The sequence below is a fragment of the Arvicola amphibius genome, chromosome X (assembly GCF_903992535.2).
Source record: "Arvicola amphibius chromosome X, mArvAmp1.2, whole genome shotgun sequence".
In the NCBI taxonomy this organism is placed as follows: domain Eukaryota; kingdom Metazoa; phylum Chordata; class Mammalia; order Rodentia; family Cricetidae; genus Arvicola; species Arvicola amphibius.
In genome coordinates this window covers 132,300,781-132,321,636 of record NC_052065.1, presented here as the reverse complement: position 1 = coordinate 132,321,636, position 20,856 = coordinate 132,300,781, and the positions used below count along the sequence as shown (strand labels likewise).

The 20,856-nt window shown below is 37.6% G+C and overlaps 1 protein-coding gene across 3 annotated transcripts in view; it reads left to right on the top strand.

Moving 5' to 3' along the window:
- Ids (iduronate 2-sulfatase) overlaps positions 1 to 20,644 on the top strand; it is a 62,843-nt gene extending 42,199 nt beyond the window's left edge. The window contains exon 10 of one of the 3 annotated variants that reach the window (XM_038316896.1): positions 20,622 to 20,644. In XM_038316896.1, coding sequence (XP_038172824.1) covers positions 20,622 to 20,629 — 8 coding nt within the window. In that variant the 3' untranslated portion in view covers positions 20,630 to 20,644. Of the gene's footprint in view, positions 1 to 3,757; positions 3,814 to 12,555; positions 12,588 to 20,621 lie in introns of those variants that run through there. The other 2 variants (XM_038316894.1, XM_038316895.1) reach the window with 2 other exon arrangements.
- Positions 20,645 to 20,856: the final 212 nt, after the last annotated feature.

Genomic DNA, 20,856 nt, shown 5'->3' with positions numbered 1-20,856 from the left:
TTAAGATCAAAAATTGAAATCTGATTTCCTTATAAGTCCAAAGCTTAAATTTCTAAAGTTCAAAGAAATCAAAACCAACATTTATTCTGATTCCTTATTCTGCTCTGGCAGCTGATGCCTGGGGTCTCCTCCTCCAGCAGAAGTGTTCCTCAGAAATTAGTCTCTCCTGTGCCCCACAAGTTGGACTCAGCTCTGAAATTGGTGCCATCCACTACCATTATTGTACTCTAAATCCAGTGTCTTTTTCATTATATATAATAGATTTCTCTTTGTTTCTAATTTTGACCTGCCTGAACATGTAGCACATATTGTAGCCAGAAACAGTTGCCAAGTCTTTATAAATTTACTTTTTCATTTCTATTGTATCCATCCAGTTCTTTCACTAGCATCTTAGTTGAGGAACTTGACCTTTCATCTTTAAAAATCTATCAGTATTATGGTGGTTTGAATAAGAATTGTCTTATAGGCTCATGTGTTTGAATACTTAATCATCAAGGAGTAGCATTCTTTGAAGGAGTTAGAAATATTAGGCGGCGTGACTTTGTTGGTGGAAGTGGGTCATTGGAGGTGTGCTTTGAAATTTCAAAAGTCCATGGCCAAACCTAGTATAGAGATACTAGGCTTGTGCTCTGTGGATCAGGATGAAGCTCTCAGTTACTTCTCCAGCATCATGCATGCTGCCATTTTTACTACCATTATAGACAGAAGTTTTTGTCCCATCTGGTCCTGCAGCTGTTCAATCCCAAAGAAATACACAGAGGCTTATATTAATCATAAACTGTTTGGCCTATTTTCTCAGACTTATGATCAACTAGCTCTCACAACTTAAAGTAATCCATAATTCTTATTTATGTTTAGCCGTGTGGCTTGGTACCTTTCCTCAGTGAGGCATTCTCATCTTCCTTTCTCTGCTTCTGGATGGCAACTGCATCTCTGCCTTTCCTATTCCCAGAATTCTTTTATTATGGTTGCCTCACCTATACTTTCTGTCTGGCTACTGACCAATCAGCATTTTATTAAACCAATATGAGTTACAAATCTTTATGGTATACAAGAGCATTATCCCATAATGTAGTTGGAAGCTGTAAGTTTGTTCCCGGATGCCCAGACTCCAGAAATAATCACACATGGGTACAGGAGAACACTTCCTACATATAACCCCAGTAGCACAGACAATAAGAGCAACTTTGAATAAATGGGATCTCCTGAAACTGAAAAGCTTCTGTAAAGCAAAGGACACTGGCATTAAGACAAAAAGGCATCCTGCTGGATGGGAGAAGATCTTCACCAACTCCGCATCAGACAAAGGTCTGATCTCCAAAATATATAAAGAACGCAAGAAGCTAGACATTAAAATTCTAATTAACCCAATTAAAAAATGGGGCACTGAACTGAACAGAGAATTCTCAACAGAAGAAGTTCAAATGGCCAAGAGACACTTAAGGTCATGCTCAACTTCCTTAACGATCAGGGAAATGCAAATTAAAACAACTTTGAGATACCATATTACACCGGCCAGAATGGCTAAAATCACAAACACCAATAATAGCCTTTGCTGGAGAGGATGTGGAGTAAGGGGAACACTCATCCATTGCGGGTAAGAATGCAAACTTGTGCAACCACTTTGGAAATCAGTGTGGCTGTTTCTCAGGAAATTCGGGATCAACCTACCTCAAGATCCAGCAATACCACTCTTGGGAATATACCCAAGAGATGCCCAATCATACTACAAAAATATTTGTTCAACTATGTTCATAGCAGCATTATTTGTAATTGCCAGAAACTGGAAACAACCTAGATGCCCCTCAATGGAAGAATGGATAAAGAAAGTGTGGAATATATACGCGTTAGAGTACTACTCAGCAGTAAAAAACAATGACATCTTGAATTTTGCATGCAAATGCATGGAAATAGAACACACTATCCTGAGTGAGATAACCCAGACCCAAAAAGATGAATATGGTATGTACTCACTCATTTGTGGACTCTAGCCATAAACCAATGTCTTTAAGCCTATAGTTCACAAGCCCAGAGAAGCCAAATAACATGGTGAACCCCAAAAAAAGCATTTATAGATCCTCCTGGAAATTGGAAGCAAACAAGATTGCAGTGTAAAAGTTGTGAGCATGGGGGTGGGGGCAGGAGTGGGGGTGAGGTTGGGGGAAAGGGGAGAGGGAGAGAGGGAAGGGAGAAGAAAAGGACTGGCAACAGCTTGGGGGAGTGGGAGGGTGGAGATGGAGGAAGGGCGTGCATCCAAACAGACTAGGCCCCCAAAATGCCAGTACATGCAGTAGAATCAAAACCCAGTGCCATTATCATTGGCTTCTCAGTCAGCTCCCATTGTCAGCTGTATTTAGGGAGTCCAGTTTGATCACATGCTCATTCATTCTCAGTCCAGCTGGCCTTGGTGAGCTCCCATTAGATCAGTCACGCCATCTCAGGGGGTGGATGCACCCCTCATGGTCCTGACTTCCTTGCTCATATTCTCTCTCCTGCTCTTCATCTGGACCTTGGGAGCTCAATCCAGTGCTCCAATGTGCGTCTCTGTCTCTATCTCCATCCATTGCCAGATGAAGGTTCTATGGTGATATGCAAGATATTCATCAGTGTGGCTATGAGAGAAGGCCAGTTTAGGCACCCTCTCCTCTGCTGCCCAAGGACCTACCTGGGGGACATCTTGTAAACCTGGAAACCCCTCTAGAGCCAAGTCTCTTGCTAACCCTAAAATAGCTCCCTTAATTAAGATATCTTCTTCCCTGCTCCCATATTCACCCTTCCTCCATCTAAACCATCCAACTCCCCCAAGCTCTCCAAAATCCTCCCCTCCCTTCTCCCTTCTCTCTCCCCCTTTCCTCTTCCCCATTTCACCCCCATCCATGTGCTCCCAACTTTTGCTTGGCAATCTTGTCTACTTCCAATTTCCAGGAGGATAAATATATGCTTTCTTTTAGGTTTACCTTATTATTTAGCTTCTCTAGGATCATGAACTATAGGCTCAATGTCCTTTGTTTATGGCTAGAATCCACTAATAAGTGAGTAAATTCCATATTCATCTTTTTGGGTCTGGGTTATCTCACTCAATAAAGTGTTTTCTATTTCCATCCATTTGCATGCAAAATTCAAGATGTCAACCTTTTTTTTTTTTTTTTTTTTTTTACTGCTGAGTAGAACTCTAATGTGTATATGTGCCACACCTTCTTTATCCATTCTTCCATTGAGGGGCACCTAGGGTGTTTCCAGGTTCTGGCCATTTTAAATGCTTATTTTAAATGCTATGTGGGCATGGCTAGGACCAACTCTGCCCAGTTTCAACATGGCGGAGGCATGTTTACTGCCTCTGAGAGCCGTGCTCACAGCCCCATTTTCAGGCACACAGTGGGTCTATGCTGCCATTAATCAAGATGTATTACTCTTCTATGTATTACTCTGCTCACAAACCCCATTTAAATGTTCTTTAGGCAGACCTCCTGAAAGAGTCACAGCTGTTTATGCTGGCGAACCAGGAAGCCCCTGTTTTGAAAGACTGTACAGTTATTACTGCACCTCCCTTGCAAACATAGCCTATCTGAAAAAATGCTGTTACCAAGAAGCTGCGTTTGGCTCCCATTTTTGTGGGTCTAGAAGCATTTTCTTTTAAAGCTTTCTTAGACTTTATATGGAGATTCTTGCCCCACGTTGGGCACATGATGAAGATGTACTCTAAAAAGAAACCTCATACTTGCTCAGAATTGAGTATAATAAAGTGTTATTTATTTAGGGGTAGATGCTGCATGAACGGGGAACAGGAGCCAAATCTAGCAGCTGGAAGTGAGAGTGAGTACTTTGCCTCGGCATTTATGGTTAAAGGACCTTCCACACCACCATAGCGTGCCATGATAATAATATACTAACCTCTAAAACTGTAAACAAGCCCTCAATTAAATGCTTTCTTTTATAAGAGTTGCCATGGTCATGGTGTCTCTTCTCAGCAGTAGAACAGTGGGTAAAATGAGTAGCATCCTTAGCAACACTTTACTGTTGCTTTTCAAATTGTGGCTCTGCCTGTAATGATAGCAGAGGTTTGGTATCATCTGTGTAGGTCCTAGAAGGCCCATCTAGCCCCCTGTAGCCAACTCAGCCACGTGTCTTATAGTCTTTTTTTCCCATCTTAAGAATTCACATTCAACAAGGTATTATGTTATCACATTCCTATGCAGACTTTTTTTGACTGCTGAGACACCCATCTCAGAATCTTTTACTTTGCTTTTTCCTACCCATTGCTTAAGACTTGGAGTATATGTCTACTTTACTCCAAGGCTGTACCCTGGATGATTTAGGTATCTCACCTCTACCCAAACCACCAGTGCTTATCTCTAAAATATCCTATTACATAATGTATGGGGATTCTCCCACTGTGTTTTTTCCCTGACCTAAGATCACCTCTAAATTCACAGTGCCTGGTCTAGGTCTGGTGCAGCTGATTTAAAGATTTAATAAAATATTTTATTTTATATGATGTATAGCTTTTTGATGTATTATTAGTATAATTTTGTAGCAATTTGAAAAATACGGAAACATTTCTATTTATTTTATGTAATTGAGATGTATTTCTAGGTTATAATTTCTGATATTTGAAGCATATCTTAAAAGGTTTCTCTTTTTTATAATTGCACAGTTCATTTACATGTGTCTAATGAGTGTCTAATTAAGGACAAATTTTTGTTGCTTTCAAAATCTAATGATTCTTCCTATATCCCCAAATACTAAGATTGTGAGATCCATGTTTCTTATCTCTTGAATCAGCACTATAGTTTTTTTTTTTCACTTATTTGTATAACAATAATGATATAAAACAACAAATAACCACAAACATTCTAAGAAAAAAAAATAGTCATGCTGAAATTAGCTCGGCAAGCACTGTCTTGAACTATTCTTTCATCAGCATTAGAGAGAAACCAGAAATTTACAAGGCACAAAATGGTTATATCAGTGCACAGTAATGCATGAGGATGAAGTTTTATAGTCAACCTCAGAAGAGCATAAGGAATTCCTGTTAATTTAAATTAGTAGTCTAATTTGGTCACCAATGTATTTCTAGTACCCCACCCAGTTCCTGATGTACACATATTCCTTCTTTTCTTTTCAGCAGGAGTTTAGTATTTTCAGTTCCTTAGATATAATGATTCAGTGCCTAAAATATAAAAAGCAAGGCTCTCATGTGCTCTCTGTATATGGACAGAGGTATGGGTGTTAAGGAGGAAGGTTGTAGCACAATTCATAAAAACCCAGAGACAGAGTCTGAAGTTCATCCTGAAGGTCAGAAAAGCAAAACAGCTAGCCACTGGCTCTTACCTCCTCCTCAGTCCAAAATGGCGATCCTGCCTCCAGGAATCTCAGAATCAGACGGTGTCTGTGAACTGTCTCCTCCTGTTTTATATTCCTCTCTAGGGCTAGGATTAAAGGCGTGCACCACTACCGCCTGGTTTCTTTCTTTCTTTTTTTTTTTTTTTTTTAGCCTAGTGCCTAAATTTTATTTTATTTTTTTCCAGTTTATTTATTTTTTATTAAAAATTGCCGCCGGGCGGTGGTGGCGCACGCCTTTAATCCCAGCACTCGGGAGGCAGAGGCAGGCGGATCTCTGTGAGTTCGAGGCCAGCCTGGTCTACAAGAGCTAGCTCCAGGACAGGCTCTAAAAATAAAGCTGCAGAGAAACCCTGTCTCGAAAAACCAAAAAAAAAAAAAATTGCCATCTCCTCTCCTCTTCCTCCCCCTTCCCTCCCCTCCCCTCCACCCATACCCCCACTCCCAACCTCTTGGTTGGAAGGTAACTGTTAACAAAGAATTCATATATGTGCATTAATTTTCTAACTATGGTAAGGAGTTTGGTTTCTATTCCATGTGCTTTTCTATCCATTTATAATGCTTTAATAAGAATACCCACATGATGATGAGATAAGAACTTTTAAAGATAAAATATTTTAATTAATTATTTGAGAATTTAATATATGTATGAAATATGTTTTGGTCATATTTACTCTGTAATTTTCTCCAAGCAGCTCTTAGATCCAATCCCCATCCTTAGTTCCCTTCCCCTTACAACTTTCCCCACCCTCAGCCCCATCCTCCTTTCAATTTGTGTCCTTGAAAAAAATAATTCACAAGCCAAATCTTCATGGGAGTAGGACCATCTACCAGAGCATGGTAGACCCACCATGAACCACACATTTAAAGAAAATGGTTTTCCCTTCCTCAGAGGCCATCAGTTGTCAATAGCTCTTCAGAGAAAGGTTGGGGCTAATGAACCCTTCCCTATTATATGCTGGAATGTTGACTGACTTGAATCTTCTGCATTAGACTTGACTTTTTAATAGATTCTATATGTCTGCAGAATAGAGTATAATAAGGGAAGGAGGTTGATGTGAGAGACCTGCTATGGAAAGTTTCGAGGGTCCCATCTAGACTTGATGACAAGATGATGGCACTGGTAATAGAGAAAATTGGAGGAATGACTTTTAAAATTTCAGGAGTTAAATCAATAGTTTGTTTTAATGAATGGAATGAAGAAACACTTTTACCTTTCCTTGTACTCCATCTCTCTTTTATTCATGCACATATTGAAAAAGCATTAATAGAACATTAATCACATTAATATTAATCATTTAGGAATTGTGCTGGGTACAAAGAGGCATACCAAAAGTTATTTTCTCTCAGACAGCTGAGTCCAACTATGAGACAATAGCAATATTTTTCATGTATGAATACTGAGCCTATACTGAGAAATTCCCTTTATATATTTAAGAGCTCTTTGGCCTTTGTATGTATATTCATTCAGTAAGTAGTTTAAATGATTGCTTCATATAATACAGTAATATGTAACTCAGATAGAGGCATTGGGGAATTGGTGTGTGGGGAGGAGTCTAGCTTGCTGCTCAACACCTGCAAGTTCATATGGTTCTGTTCCCTTGTACTTACTATTGCTCACAGAAAATCTCAAATTTATAATCCAAAAGTACCTATGATGAATCTGAGTGATATTGCTTTCATGCATTGATCTATATGTCAAAGTCCTCTTTGATCTTGACTACATCATTACAGATATTTTGAGCCTCATTTTTTTATCATCAGCTCCAACTCTCCACACTTCATTTTGGTCTCAAACACCAGAGTCCTTAAAAATCTTTTGTGCAGGACATTGCTATTATTAACAGCACAGGAAAGTGCCCCCTTTCCCTTCTTATTTTTCCACCATGTACATGTATGTGTGTGTGTGTAGGCTAGAAGAGAATGTTGGGATTCCTCAGGAGTTGCTTACAGGACATTTGAGACAGAGTCTCTCACTGTACTCAAGCTTACCAAGCAAATTAAGCTGGCTTTCCACAGAGATATACCTATATCTTCATATTATTTATATATTATATATTAATATTTTCATATTATATATATCATATAGAGATATATGTATTAACTGTTGGCAGAGGCTGTTCTTTCATTCTAGGCTACTCAGACATGAAATAAATCACTCAAAAGCTCTATTATTTGCAATACTGTTTGGCTAATAGCTTAAGAGTATTTCTAGCTAGCACTTATATCCTAAACTAACCCATCTCTATTAATCTGTGTATCATCATGATGTTGTGGCCTACTGGCAAAGTTCCAGCAGGCTCTGGCAGGGTCGTCTGTCTCCTGTGGTGGCTATGTGGTATCTCACTAACTCTGCATAATCTCTCTTTATATATCTCTTCCAGCCTAACTATATTCTCTTAAGCCACTGGCCAAAAGCAGCTTCTTAATTAGCCAATGGCAATAAAACATATTCATAGCGTACATCACCTCCCAAATCACCTCCTCTTTTCTGTCTAATTAAAAAGGAAAATTATAACTTTAACATAGTAAAATTGCATATAACAAAACAGCTATCAAAAAAGAAAAAAACAGCTATAAAGCAAGTATTATAGTTACAATATTTATATCTACTTTATCTTTTATCATAACTAAGGAAAACTATAACTAAAATTATCTATCCTTCAACACTATCAGAGACTCCAGAAGGATATAATATTACCTAAGTAAACAGGAAGTACATTGTAAACAACTTCCAAAACTCTAGAATTGACAGAGACATCTCGCTGCCTGGACAGTCACCCAAAGTTCTTCTGTAACATTGGGGCATCCATCCTCAGCCTACAGGTCTATAGTATCCAGCAGACTTTTCTGTGAAACAGGAAATTTCAAAGACAGTTCTGCCTATATTGGCAGTTTGTCAGTCACTTTCTTCTGTACCCTGCAGAATGTCTGGCAACTCTTTCATGAAGCAGGAACCCAAAAAACCATCTCACCTTTAGGCAAGTTCAACAGTGATTTTTCTATGGGTCATGCATGTCCAGGTCATACAACATACCAACAAGCAGTCCAGGCAAGAGCGGTTTCTTGCCCAAATGGCTAGCAAACTACATAAGGAGCCTCTTCAATGCCCATCTTCCTCTTGAAGTAATTGTTGCTGCCAGGAGCAGATGTGTCTCATGGTCATGAAAAGTCCTACATTCTTAAAACATTCTAAATGCCATATTCTGTATGTCATTGGAAGGTTTGAAGATTATCTGTCTAACTGAAATATATCTATATATTTAGAAAACCTAACTAACATGACAACATGCCTGACTACTATAGATGACTATTAACTTGTATTTCCTAATTATATATTACATTTTTAAATGAGCTGCACAAACTAAATACCTTAATCAAGAGCAGAAATATACATATAGCAAAATTGACCTTATATTTGTATCAATAGACCAAGATCCATAACAGTGCAAAGTATTTATCTTTATATCATATCCTCCTTTAAATGTAAGCCAACATTTATAAACAATATATGGGAATTTGGGCGTAGTTCTCTCCAAACTGCTTCCTGCTTTTTGTTGGACAAAGTATTTCGGGGGTTTATGGAGACCTTTTGGGTGGTCTTGGTCCATCAAATCTAAGTCTGGAAGGAATCTACAGGTTCTCATACTCTGCGGAAATAAAAGTAGAACCCCCTTTCCAAAGCAACATATCTTTAGACACAAATTTTGTTGTCAAGACACATTTAAAAATATTTATGTTGGCTTAGCTTAGCAGCCTGTACAATGAAATGTCTCTTTGTACTTAGCTCATTGACAGTCAAAAAAATTCAAAGAAAACACAATAATATACATAATCCAGAATCTCTGAGTATTTTCCATATTTACATGGCTTATTTTTCTTACTCTATTAATTTTTCTTTCTTTATTTTATTATCTTTCCTTATTTAATATATGACTGTCTGTACTCTGTTTCTTTAAAGATTTTACTTTTATTTTTTAATAACTGTCTATACTCTTTTCCCTCTCTTTCTTAAGCCTATGTACATTTATCCAACACTGTGACCCATTTAGAGGTCTTTTTCATCTGAATCTTTCTTTATTATGTGTCTGTCCTTATTTTCTGACCAGGAATAAAAAATAATGTTAAGCAGGCATGGCTAGGACCAACTCCAAGATGCTGCCTGTTGCCTCTGCCTAGTCCATCATGGTAGAGGCGTGTTCATTGCCTCTGAAAGTCATACACGTTGCCCCATGGGCCTTTGTTGCCATTAAGCAAGTTGTAGCATTCTGCTCACAAACCCCATTTAAATGCTCCTGAAAGAGTCAGAGCCTTTTGTGTTAGCTAACCAGGTAGATGCCTTTTTGAAACCACACAGGTTATTTTTTTTTCTGCTAATGTTGAATCAGGAAGATTTCTCTTAAAGGAACCACTGTGCTCCTTTTCGCTGCCAGCAAATGAAGCCCATCCGGAAGAAGAAAATGTGGCTAAACTTTGTGTTTTTTGTGGGTCTAGAATTTTTTTTCAAAGCTGTCGCAGATTTTATGTGGATTTAGCTGGCACACATTGGCAGGCCAATCTTTTGGCAGAGGCTGTTTGTTCATTCCTGGCTGTTCAGACCTGAAATAATCACACAGAAACTGTATTATTTGCAATACTGTTTGGCCAATAGCTTAAGCATATCTAGCTAGCTCTTATATCCTAAACTAATCCATCTCCATTAATCTTTGCATCACCATGAGGTTGTGGCCTACTGGCAAAGTTCCAGCAGGGTCTGGCGGGGGTGTCTGTCTCTTGATAGTGAAATGACATTTCACTAGCTCTGCCTACTCTCTCTATATATCTCTTCCAGCTTAGCTATATTCTGTTAAGCCACTGTCTGAAAGTAGGTTGTTTATTAGCCAATGACAATAAAACATATTCACAGCATATATCACCTCCCACATCAATTAACTCCGTGTATATCTGCCTCCTCACTTCTATAATTACAAGGATATACCATCATGCCTGGGATTTTGCAAAGTGTGGGCACCAGTGATTAAACTGGGGTCCTTTTGCTTGCTTAGCAAGAGTTTTTACTGAGTGAGATTTCTTCTTGACCTCCATTTCAGTTTCTTTATTCCAAAGAATAGTCTATAGTATTTCACATCTTGAGCAAAGAATAAGAAAGATTCATTCTCATAGATAGTGGATTTAAGACCATTTTCCATGGCCTCCTCATGAGAATGTTCCCCCTCCCCTTTTAGGGGGCATGGACCCTAGGTGACCCATTTATTTGGAGTCCTATTTAATTAACCTTTCCTATTGCCTCTATTTGGCACTTCGTCTCTAATACCCTCAAAGTTAAATATTTAGAAATTAATCCTTAGTGATGTGGTTTAGTAATTAACTATCAGCTCAAGTTGGATTCAACCTAGCCACGTCAGTGGGAAAGAATTTTTTAATATTTTGTTTTTCCTTTCTTTCACTGTTTCAAAGGGTTGGTATTATATTTTTCACACATCACAAATTTGCATCTTCAAAGCTGGAAAACATCAACACTTCAGAAAAATATAGTGCAAAATATGTCACCATCTACTTGCCTGGAGTAGTCATCAAAGAGAAAACTATCATCTCCTGGACTAGGTCAGTATTAGGTGCTAATGTTCAGACCCAACTTAGGAGCATCTTCAATCTTCTTAACTCCATATATCATAAAAGCCTGGCAGCACATACCCTGAACTAGGTAGTTGGTAAAGCTAGAGGCTTGTTTCAACAAAAAGCCAACAGTGCTTCACTGTTTCACTGGCTAGCTTAGCTTCCCACTGTGGTCTAACACCTTTCATGAGGCCTTCCTCTCTAGCATAGGCATGTTGGGTTAGGAGTCAGCATTCCACAAGTATTTCCTGAGGGCTTCTCTCCCAGACCCCTCTCAACATGTGTATTCATGGCCAGGTCGTTTATCCTGCCTGCCACCTTGGGCTGATGAAAATGTTACTTTGACTTATGGCTTGAGTACTTCCTCAGAAAGTCAGGGACCCCAAGTGAGTTCTATCCCTAAGTTTTCTTCATGGAAAGGTTTTCATTGTTTATAGTCTGTGAATTTTGGATGACAGCCAATGCTGTAGCCAGGAGGAATGCTTTCTCAGTGGGATTTCTCCTGCAAACCCCACCATGATAAATACACAATGTTTTATCAGTCTATTCATCTTTATAGAAATGCTTTCTTTGAGAGGATGATGGTGTAGTTTTCAAATTCATAGTTATCTTATGCTCTTAATAGTCTATCATATTTTCATTTAATTATTATGAGATTAGTGTAACCTCTTTTTGGATCCGAAGGTAGGATGAGGGGAGAAATTCAGTTATTTTTGTGTTGTGCAGAGCTAGTTTCCCACTAGAACTCCTTTTATTTTTGAATGATGAGATAATTTCATCAGGAATTACTAGTGCAAACCCCACAAAGCTGTCTATGGGATGTGGAATTGGTAGCTGACAAAAAGTTAATTATTTGACTTTGATAATATCTCCTCTTTAACAGAGGGAAGTAGTAAAAACTCTAGTGACAGCCTTTAGACAGAAGTGATGTGGTTAACACTATGGAGTCATTGTGTTGTTGTGAGTAGAGGGAGAGGAAAGGTGCCAAGCAAAGCCACTAAGTGATACCAAGGGCTGGTGGCTGGTGGTAATTTTGATCAGAAACCATTTCTTGGTCAGGTTACCACATTATAAAGAAATGTGCTTTTAAAACTATTGCTGTTCTGAGACAGTCTGTCATTAAATAGCCTTGACTTTCCTGATACTTGTTTTGTGGCTCAGGATATCTGTAAAATCATGACAGTATTCCTGCCTCAACCTCACAAGCGCTAGGTTATGCAATGCAATACCAAGCTGGGAAATAAGTTTGAACTGATTTTGAACAATGACTTATTTGGGGAATCCAAGGGAGCCCATGTTTAGCTTCACAATGCCGTGTACCCATATGCACATTGTATCTACTTTTTTACATAGTTTCAGAGAGCTCACTGATTTATTAAGGCCTTCTCCGTGAAAGAAAATAGAGCCATTATCTTTTACTATGCTAAGAAATCCATTTATAGGGTCTCATTCTTAGTGTTTAGTTGTCTGAAGGTGCCAGAAATATGTATATATTCAAGCTATCAGAAACACTAGACAGTGATGTATAAAACTAAATTGTTAAAGTGTAGGGTTTTTATTAATTTATTTATTTATATTTATTTATTTATTTTTTTGCAGAGCTTCTCTCTTTCTAGTGACAGAAAGGATATATACTAATTTTCACTATCCCAAGTCCCGGGAAGTAGAATCATTTCCAAATGTCACTCAGAGAGGTAGGTGACCATATCTTATTTTACTGAGGGAGTTTAGTGCCTGTCCTTGTTCCTCAGTAAAGATCTTGTTCTTGATAACTCCAGACCCAATGACTCTTTACTCTAGACATTACTGGTCATACACAGAAACTTGGACTTTTTTGAATTCTTTTCTGTGCTGATTAGCTCTACCCTGTTAACATGTTTTTCTTTCCTTCTCAGCTAGACTGTCTGGCTAGTAAGTTTTAGGGGTTCTCCTCTCTTTCTTTCCCCTGCACTGGGTTACAGACACATGTTGCCGTACCCAGCTTTTTACATGGGTGTGGGGAATCTGAACTCAGGGCCTCATGTCTGTGTAAGTCCTTTGCCAACTGAGCCTTCTCTCCAGCCATATTTGATTCACCCTGTAGCAGTCATGCTTGTTTTGTGTCTTTTCTTACCCTGTACTAGAACTGCATGTGGATAAGAATGGAGAAAATAGTCAAGGCTATTAATCAGGGATAGCTCCGTTAGTCTTATAGTCATTTCCCCCAACTGAATAACACAAATGTATTTTTTAAAAGTGTGTGTTTGCATTTAAAACCATGTTTCTAGCCACTTACCAGAAACCCTTGTGTACAGTGTGCCCCAATGAGTTCACATTTGAAGATTTAAGGTAGGTTACACAATGGGACAGATAACTGCCTACTTTGTATGGTCCACAATCCTCTTAAAATATTGGGACATGAGGGTTATCTGATGTCTCCAACTGTTGCTATTAATTCATTTATCCTAAGATGGCAAAAAGGACAACTTCCTACCATGATATGAAAACAAAAGGGGCCTTTTCTGGGCTCTGATGGGACAAAATTACTTTGGAATATAAGGGCACCTGGCAAAATCTGTACCACAGTGATGTCTGGGAGGAGAGCTACACTTAATGCTTTCATTGATCAGTGGGTGAGTGGGACATCTGGAAAAATGATAAGGATCTTAGCCCGGTTATTACTTTTCTGTCAAAAGTTTGACAGTTGAGCTGAGGTCAGATATTTCCAACAATAAGAACCAATGTTGCAAACTAATGAGTGGTCTTGGAGAGAGAGGAGTGTCCATGGCACAGAGCACAGATCCTGGGGCACTGCCTCATACTTTTATTCCTTAGACTGGCCTTACACCTCATAAATCTGTCAGTCATTTTGAATGAAATTTCTGTTTGTATTGGGCAAACCATTTGCAGCATTTGGTATAAGCTATTTGGCAAGCGTTAAGACAATGAAGTCTGGAATTCACATTGAAATTAGGCACAGTGATGAAGTTTTTATCTTAACTGATCATTTCTTTGCTACCTCTAATGCTGCACACCTATTAAAAATCCAGTGTCACATTTAGAGAACTGAATTTGAATCTTCTCATTTGGGTTGCCATCTGGTGTGCAACTAACAGTCTCAGAGAGTAAGAGGCCATCTGTTAATACTTTTTCCAGGAAGCCTTTTATAGTGCAGTGAAGTGGCAACTCTCAAAAACACATTGTAATGACTTACATGATCTTGGACATACATACAATTTGAGGCTAGTATTTTATTTCTATATACATAACTTTTTTTCATTCAGGGAAAAGAGGAATCAGGAAATACTTGCATGCACAAAAGCTCCTCTTCAACATGTGAGGAGCCATACAGTTATTTGATTATTTGGCATTGGATGGATTTTAGGAGTCAATTCCTGGAGAAGACTGATTTTGTCTCATTAGATATTAATGACCTGTAGCTATTCATTTAGGAATGTGGCCTTGTGAGATTTTTTTCTTTTTTCTTTTCTTTTTTTTTTGTTTTTGAGATTTTTTTCATCCAAATTGGCATGCTAACTGATATTGTCATTGTGCAGACCTTGCTTAGGCAACCATATTGTTGAGATTTTATGGCCACAGCTTTCTTGTCATAGCTAGAAGATACAATCTTGTATCAGATATCCTAGTCCTCTTGCTCTCAGAATCTTTCCACTCTCTTTCACGATGGTCTCTGAGCTTTCGATCTAGGCGTTGTGCTGTAGGTGTATCATTGGACACTTTCTAATCTGATATTAAGATAAATTATCCTGTATTACAGTTTTGTGTTTAGTATGCTACACTATCTTTCCAGTGCTTTTATCTAATGTCATTAATGCTGGGCACCCATGGTCAGTTGTTCTCCGTATTTGATGACTTGTGGATTTTGGTAATGGTCTCTTTTTGCTACAAAAGGAGGCTTCTTAGAGGAGGGGTAAGAACTACATTTTTGAGTATAAGATTAAATATTTATAATGAAGTTAGAAATTATACTAGTTTAAGAAAGTGGTGATAGTAGGTTTTCCTTTAGGTCAGCAATTCTCAACCCCTGGATTGCAACTCATTTGTCGAATGACCCTTATGCAGGGGTTGCTTAGACCATCAGAAAACATAAACTTTTCATTATGATTCATAGCAATAGCAAAATTGCAGTTATAAAGTAGTAATGAAAATAATTTTATGGTTGAGGGTCATTACAACATGACATACTGTGTTTAAAGGATTTCAGCATTAGGAAGACTGAGAATCACTTCGTTAGGTTCTGTGGCCTTCCAAGTAGTTATGGGTAGTTCGCTAATATATACTTATTTGTGTGTGTGTGTGTGTGTGTATACAAAACTTCTTTTTTTTTTTTGTTTTTTTGAGACAAGGTTTCTCTGTAGCTTTGTTGCCTGTCTGGGAACTAGCTCTTGTATACCAGGCTGGCCTCGAATTCACAGAGATCTGCCTACCTCTGCCTCCCAAGTGCTGGGATTAAAGGCGTGCGCCAACGCCGCCTGGCAGCGTGTGTGTAAAACTTTAAGTAGACCTGAGATAATGTGATTTCCTATGACTTTTTCAAAGATTCTGAGTACTATTTATAAGTGTTACAGTTCTAAAGGGAAAGGCATCCTGGCTGTCTGAAGCCAGGCGATACCTACAGCTCTATTCTGGTGGCGGATGGTTTCCCCACAGGAATGTAGCAGTTCTGTTTCTCTAAAGCAGGAGTCATTATAGCTCAACTCTGCTCTGTTCTGCTACAGGGAGTTTCCCTGCAGAAATGTAGCAGCTCTGCCGCTGCTCCAGCAAAAGCTGTAACTTCTCTGCCTTACTTCACTCCAGCGAAAGGTTTTCACCTAAATTTCATTCAAGAAATTTATTCAGATGGAGGAATCCAGAGAGTAGCTGCCTCTGCCAGGGCAGAAAAAGGCAGTCCCCAAATGAACAGGTACAGGGCTGTATAGGGTTTCTTAGAGGCAGAGATTTTCCAGGGTGAAGATTTTCAGGATGGGAATTGGTTAGATTTCAATCCCTGAGTTTGGACAAACTCAGAGATTGGCTGGAGTCTGTTCTCAGGGATTGCTTGGTTTTGTCTCAGGAACTTGTTGCTTTTCATGCTCAGTGATTGGGGAAGAGTTTGTTTCTTTGGCTCTGATTTTAGCCCTAAAGTCTGTTTCTTTTCCTGGCCCTTTTTTGACATTTTGGCTCTTGTTTCAGGAACAATGAATTGGGTCTGATTTCAGGGTTAGAGTGTGTCTTTGGCTGGCCTTTTATCCTACACTATTTTATTCCCCTCCTCTATATTGCTGCTTCATTCCCTTCCTTGTTCAAGTCTTCTCATCTAACTCTCCCTCTTCATAGTGCCACTTACTATTCCCCTGTTTATAACATCTCCCTCAATCCTGGTTCCTTTTTACTTTCTTGGTATCTGTGGTGACTCCAGGTTACATACTCACATCTAAAGATTAAGAGCTAAGATCCACAAATAAGAGGGAACATGCAGCATTTGTCTTTCTGGATCTGGGTTACCACAAATTTTATTTTTTCTTTACAGTTGAATAGAATCCAATTGTGTATGTGTACCACATTTTCCTTATCCATTCATCATGTAAAGGACAGTTAGGTTGTTTCCATTTTCTAGCTATTGTGAATAAAGTAGCAATGAGCATGGCTGAGCAAGTATCTGTGGAGTTGGATGCAGAGTCTTTTGGGTGTATGACTGAGAATGGTATATGTGGCTTGAATGATAGATTTATTTTTAGCTCTTTCAGATTTTTTTTATTCTCCACACTGTTTTCATAGTGGCTACAATAATCAAATGACAAGAGGTGATTATTCACTGATGGAGGTGCAGCTACATTGCAATATAGAAATCTTACCCAATAGTGAATGAGGACTCTCATTTCTCCACGTTCTCATGAGCATTTTTTTTTTTAATCTTAGCCATTCTCATTGGGGTAAGATTAAATCTCAAAGTAGTTTTAATCTGCATTTCCCTAATTGTTAAGGATGCTGAGATTTTTTTTTAACGTATTTTGAGATATTTATTAGCCATTTTTATTTCTTCTTTGGAAACTCTCTGTTCAGATTAACAGTCTGTTTTTAATTAGGTTGCTTGTGTTCTGGGCTCTGTTTTTAAAGTTCTTTATATATCCTGTAAATTGATCTTTTGACAGATGAATAGGTGGCAAAGATTCTCTCTGATTTTGGGCTTCCTTCCCACTCAATTGATTGTTACCTTTTCTGTACAGAAGTCTTTTAGTTTTATGAAGTCCCACTTATAAATCCTTGGTCTTAATTTCTGGACAAAGAGAGCCCTATTCATAGAGTCCTTTCCTATCCCCATATATCTTAGGGTACTGCTGAGTTTTTTTCTTGCAGACTCAGTGCTTCTGGTTTCACTTTGATCCATTGAGAACTGTTTTTTTATGTGCAGGGTGATAGATTGGATCTAATATCATGTTTCTATGTATATACTTCCAGTTTTCCTGGTAACACTTATTAGAGATGTTATCTTTTCTCCAGTGTATGGTTTTTGAAGCTTGATCCTAATTAGACTCATCAAGTCAGAAATCAAGGTAAAAGCTGAAAGATCAGAAAAACAGAGCAACACTCAACAGACTTCTTACCTCTCTGAATTCTCTGACCAAAAAGGCTGAGGTCCTGTCTCTGTCCCACCTTGTCACTTCCTGTCTCTGCAAGCCTCAGACCTCTAAGGTTAACTAGTGGCTAGCTCTGCTCTCTGGTCTTCAGGCAAGCTTTATTTGTCAGAAGACAAACAAAATATTACAACAGGTTTTTTTTTAATTTTTGCCAAATAACAGATGGCAGATCTTATGTGCACCTAAGTATGAGACTTCTGTTTGTTCCATTGATCTACATGTCTGTTTTTTGTTCCAGTATCATGGTGTTTTTATTAAAACATATCTTAAACTCTGGATCTCTCTTGTGATGTCCTCTTTGTTCAGGATAGTTTTATCTATTCTTGATATTTGTGTTTCTATATGAATTTTCTGTTTTTTTTTCTATTTCTATGGAGAATTTTGTGGGGATTTTGATTGAGATGGCATGGAATCTATAAATGTCATTTAGTAGAATGGTAATTTTCACAGTATTAATTCTACCTTTCCATATTCTATGGTCAGCTTCAAACTTTTTCTTCAGAAATTTAAATTTTCATTGTAGAGGTCTTTCACCTCCTTGGTAGGGTATTACTATATATTTTGTGTTTTAAAGTTTCTATTATGAATGGGAATGTTTATATGAGCTCTTTCTTAGCATGTTTATTATTTGATATATAGTAAGACTACTGATTTTTATGAGTTGACTTTGTGTTCTGTCACTTTGTTCAAAGTAGTGATTATTTCTAAATGTTTTCTGGTGGAATTTTTTATCATCTCTCATGTGTAATATCATCTACAACTAGGAATATTTTGAGTTTTTTTCTATTTCCTTTTTTTGGTTTTTCAAGACAGGGTTTCTCTGTGTATCTCTTGCTGTTTTGGAACTTACTCTGTAGACCAGGTTGGCCTCGAACTCACAGAGATCATCTGCCTCTACCTCCTTGAGTGCTGGGATTAAAGGCATGTACCACCACTGCCTGGCTTATTTCCTTTTAATTTCCTTATCTCATTATTCTACCTAGTGCTTACTATATTGAAAAGGAATTGAAATAGTTGACAGCCCTTTCTCATTCCTGATTTTAATGTAATTGCTTTGAATTTTTAGGATGGTGTTGGGGTGGGTTTGTCATACATAGCTTTTATTATGTTGGGGTGTTTATGTTTATTATGTTGGATTTTGTCAAAGATCTTTTCTATATCTATTTGAGATGATCATGTGGCTTTTGTCTTTAAGTCTATTTATATGATTTATTATGTCTATTGAGTTACATATATTGAAACATCCCCAAATCACTGTAATAAAGCTAACTTGATTATGGTATATAACTATATTTGGTTTGTAAATACTTTATTGAGGATTTTGCAGCTGTGTTCATATTACCTGTAGTTTTGGTTGTCATTGCATCTTTATCTACTCAAATGATGACTTTCTAGAAGGAGTTTCTTTTGTTTCTATTTCTTGAATAATTTAAGAATTGGTTGTAATAACAATTAGAAAAAGAGGCTATAAATTTGAAGGAGAGCAAAGAGAAGTTTAGGGGAGAAAAGTAATTAAATTATAATATCAAAAATAAATGAAAATAAAGAAAAAACTAATTTGGGTCAATAACCATGAAAAAATACTCCTTCTATGTCTGGTAGAATTCTACTGTCAATTCATCTGAGCCTCACCCTTGTTTGTTTGTTTCTTTTGTTGAATTTTGGTTAAAAGGCTTATATTACTTTTCCTAATTCATTTGTTATGGAGCTGTTTATATTGTTAATCTCTTTTTGAATTTTTTTGTGCTTTGGATGAATCTAGAAATTTGTCCATTTCTTTTAGGTTTTCTACCTTAGTGTAGTGCAGATTTTGAAAGTATTACCTTAAAACAGTCTGTATTTATTTGGTATCTGTTGTAGGAGGCTGCCTCAACAGGTATTAATTTCAGAGATACTTTTTCTGTGTGCTGCTGAGTAGTAGAATGTATATTCTTTGGTGTGTGGGTGAAATATTCTGTAAGTATCTGTTAAGTCCATTGGATGTATGATGTCAATTAATTCTGAAGTTTCTGCTTATTTTATCCCAGATGAGCTGTCTGTTAAGAGAGCTGGGCATTGAAATCACCCACTATTAATGGATTACTGTTAATTTATGTCTATAAATCCAATAGTATACATTGTATGTGCCAGAGTTTGGTAAAGTAAAATAAACAGAACACCCAATTAAACAGTATGAGTGCTGGAGGTTTGGTAAACTAGGCAGTAAATATTTTTTGTGTGCATTATTTATACTTGTTTTCTTTTACATTTATTTGTTTCTATGATTGCCTCTGAAAGTAATACGTATTGTCTTACGCCATTTGTGCTGTTATAACAGAATACCATATGCTGAAAGATTTGTAAAAAAATTGGCATTTATTTTCTAACAGTTATGGAGTGTGTAAAATCCATGATCAAGATGTCAGCATCTCACTGTCTGGAGATGTAATTCGATAGGTAAAAGTGCCCACTGTGGAATGGAAGAAAGCTCTGAGTTTGGATGCCAAGCCCTTGCATAAAATCTGGGTGTGACAGTGCATGCCTGTTCCTTCAGAAATGAGGAGCACAGAGATAAGAGGATTCTGAGATTTACTAGCCTGCCAGTCTAGATGAAACAGCAAATGCTAGGTTCAGTCAGAAACACACATAAATGCACACATGCATGTACAACATCAGCATGTTGCTGCATTTCTAAGAGAGAGACAAACACTTTGTCTTCAAATAGCAAAAGGGAAAAGAAACAAAAGAAAGCCAAACTTGTCTTTTTTTTTTTTTTAAATCAGCATTAATGTATTCACGATTGCAGAACTCTTATGGCTTAAGTACTTTCCCGGTTCCTCATCTTTCAACAGTACTTGCACTGGAGATTAATTTTCCAACACATGGTTTCTTGCAGATGGTGGAGGGATGCATTTAAACCATAGCAAATATATATTGCTGAGAATTTGGTAAATACGACAAAATTGATAAAAAAGAAAATCACTAATAATCATCAGTGAGCTTTTATTAAAATAATATTTAACATATTGTAAATAATTTTTTATTCTTTTTCTGCTTTGCCCATTTCAGTCATCTAATCGGTGGACCATTATGTGCTACAGTGGAAACCACTAATAGTCTCTTCAAGGTACTTATTAAAATATGTAATTATATATTGGTGTATTTAATGTTTAATATATCTGCTACACAGGCATAAAGTGGCATGAAGAGAGGTTTGAGTTCTTGTTCACAGTTGTATCCCTAGAACCTATTGCTTGACATAATGAATGCCTCACAAACGTTTTAATATTGCAATGAAATATGC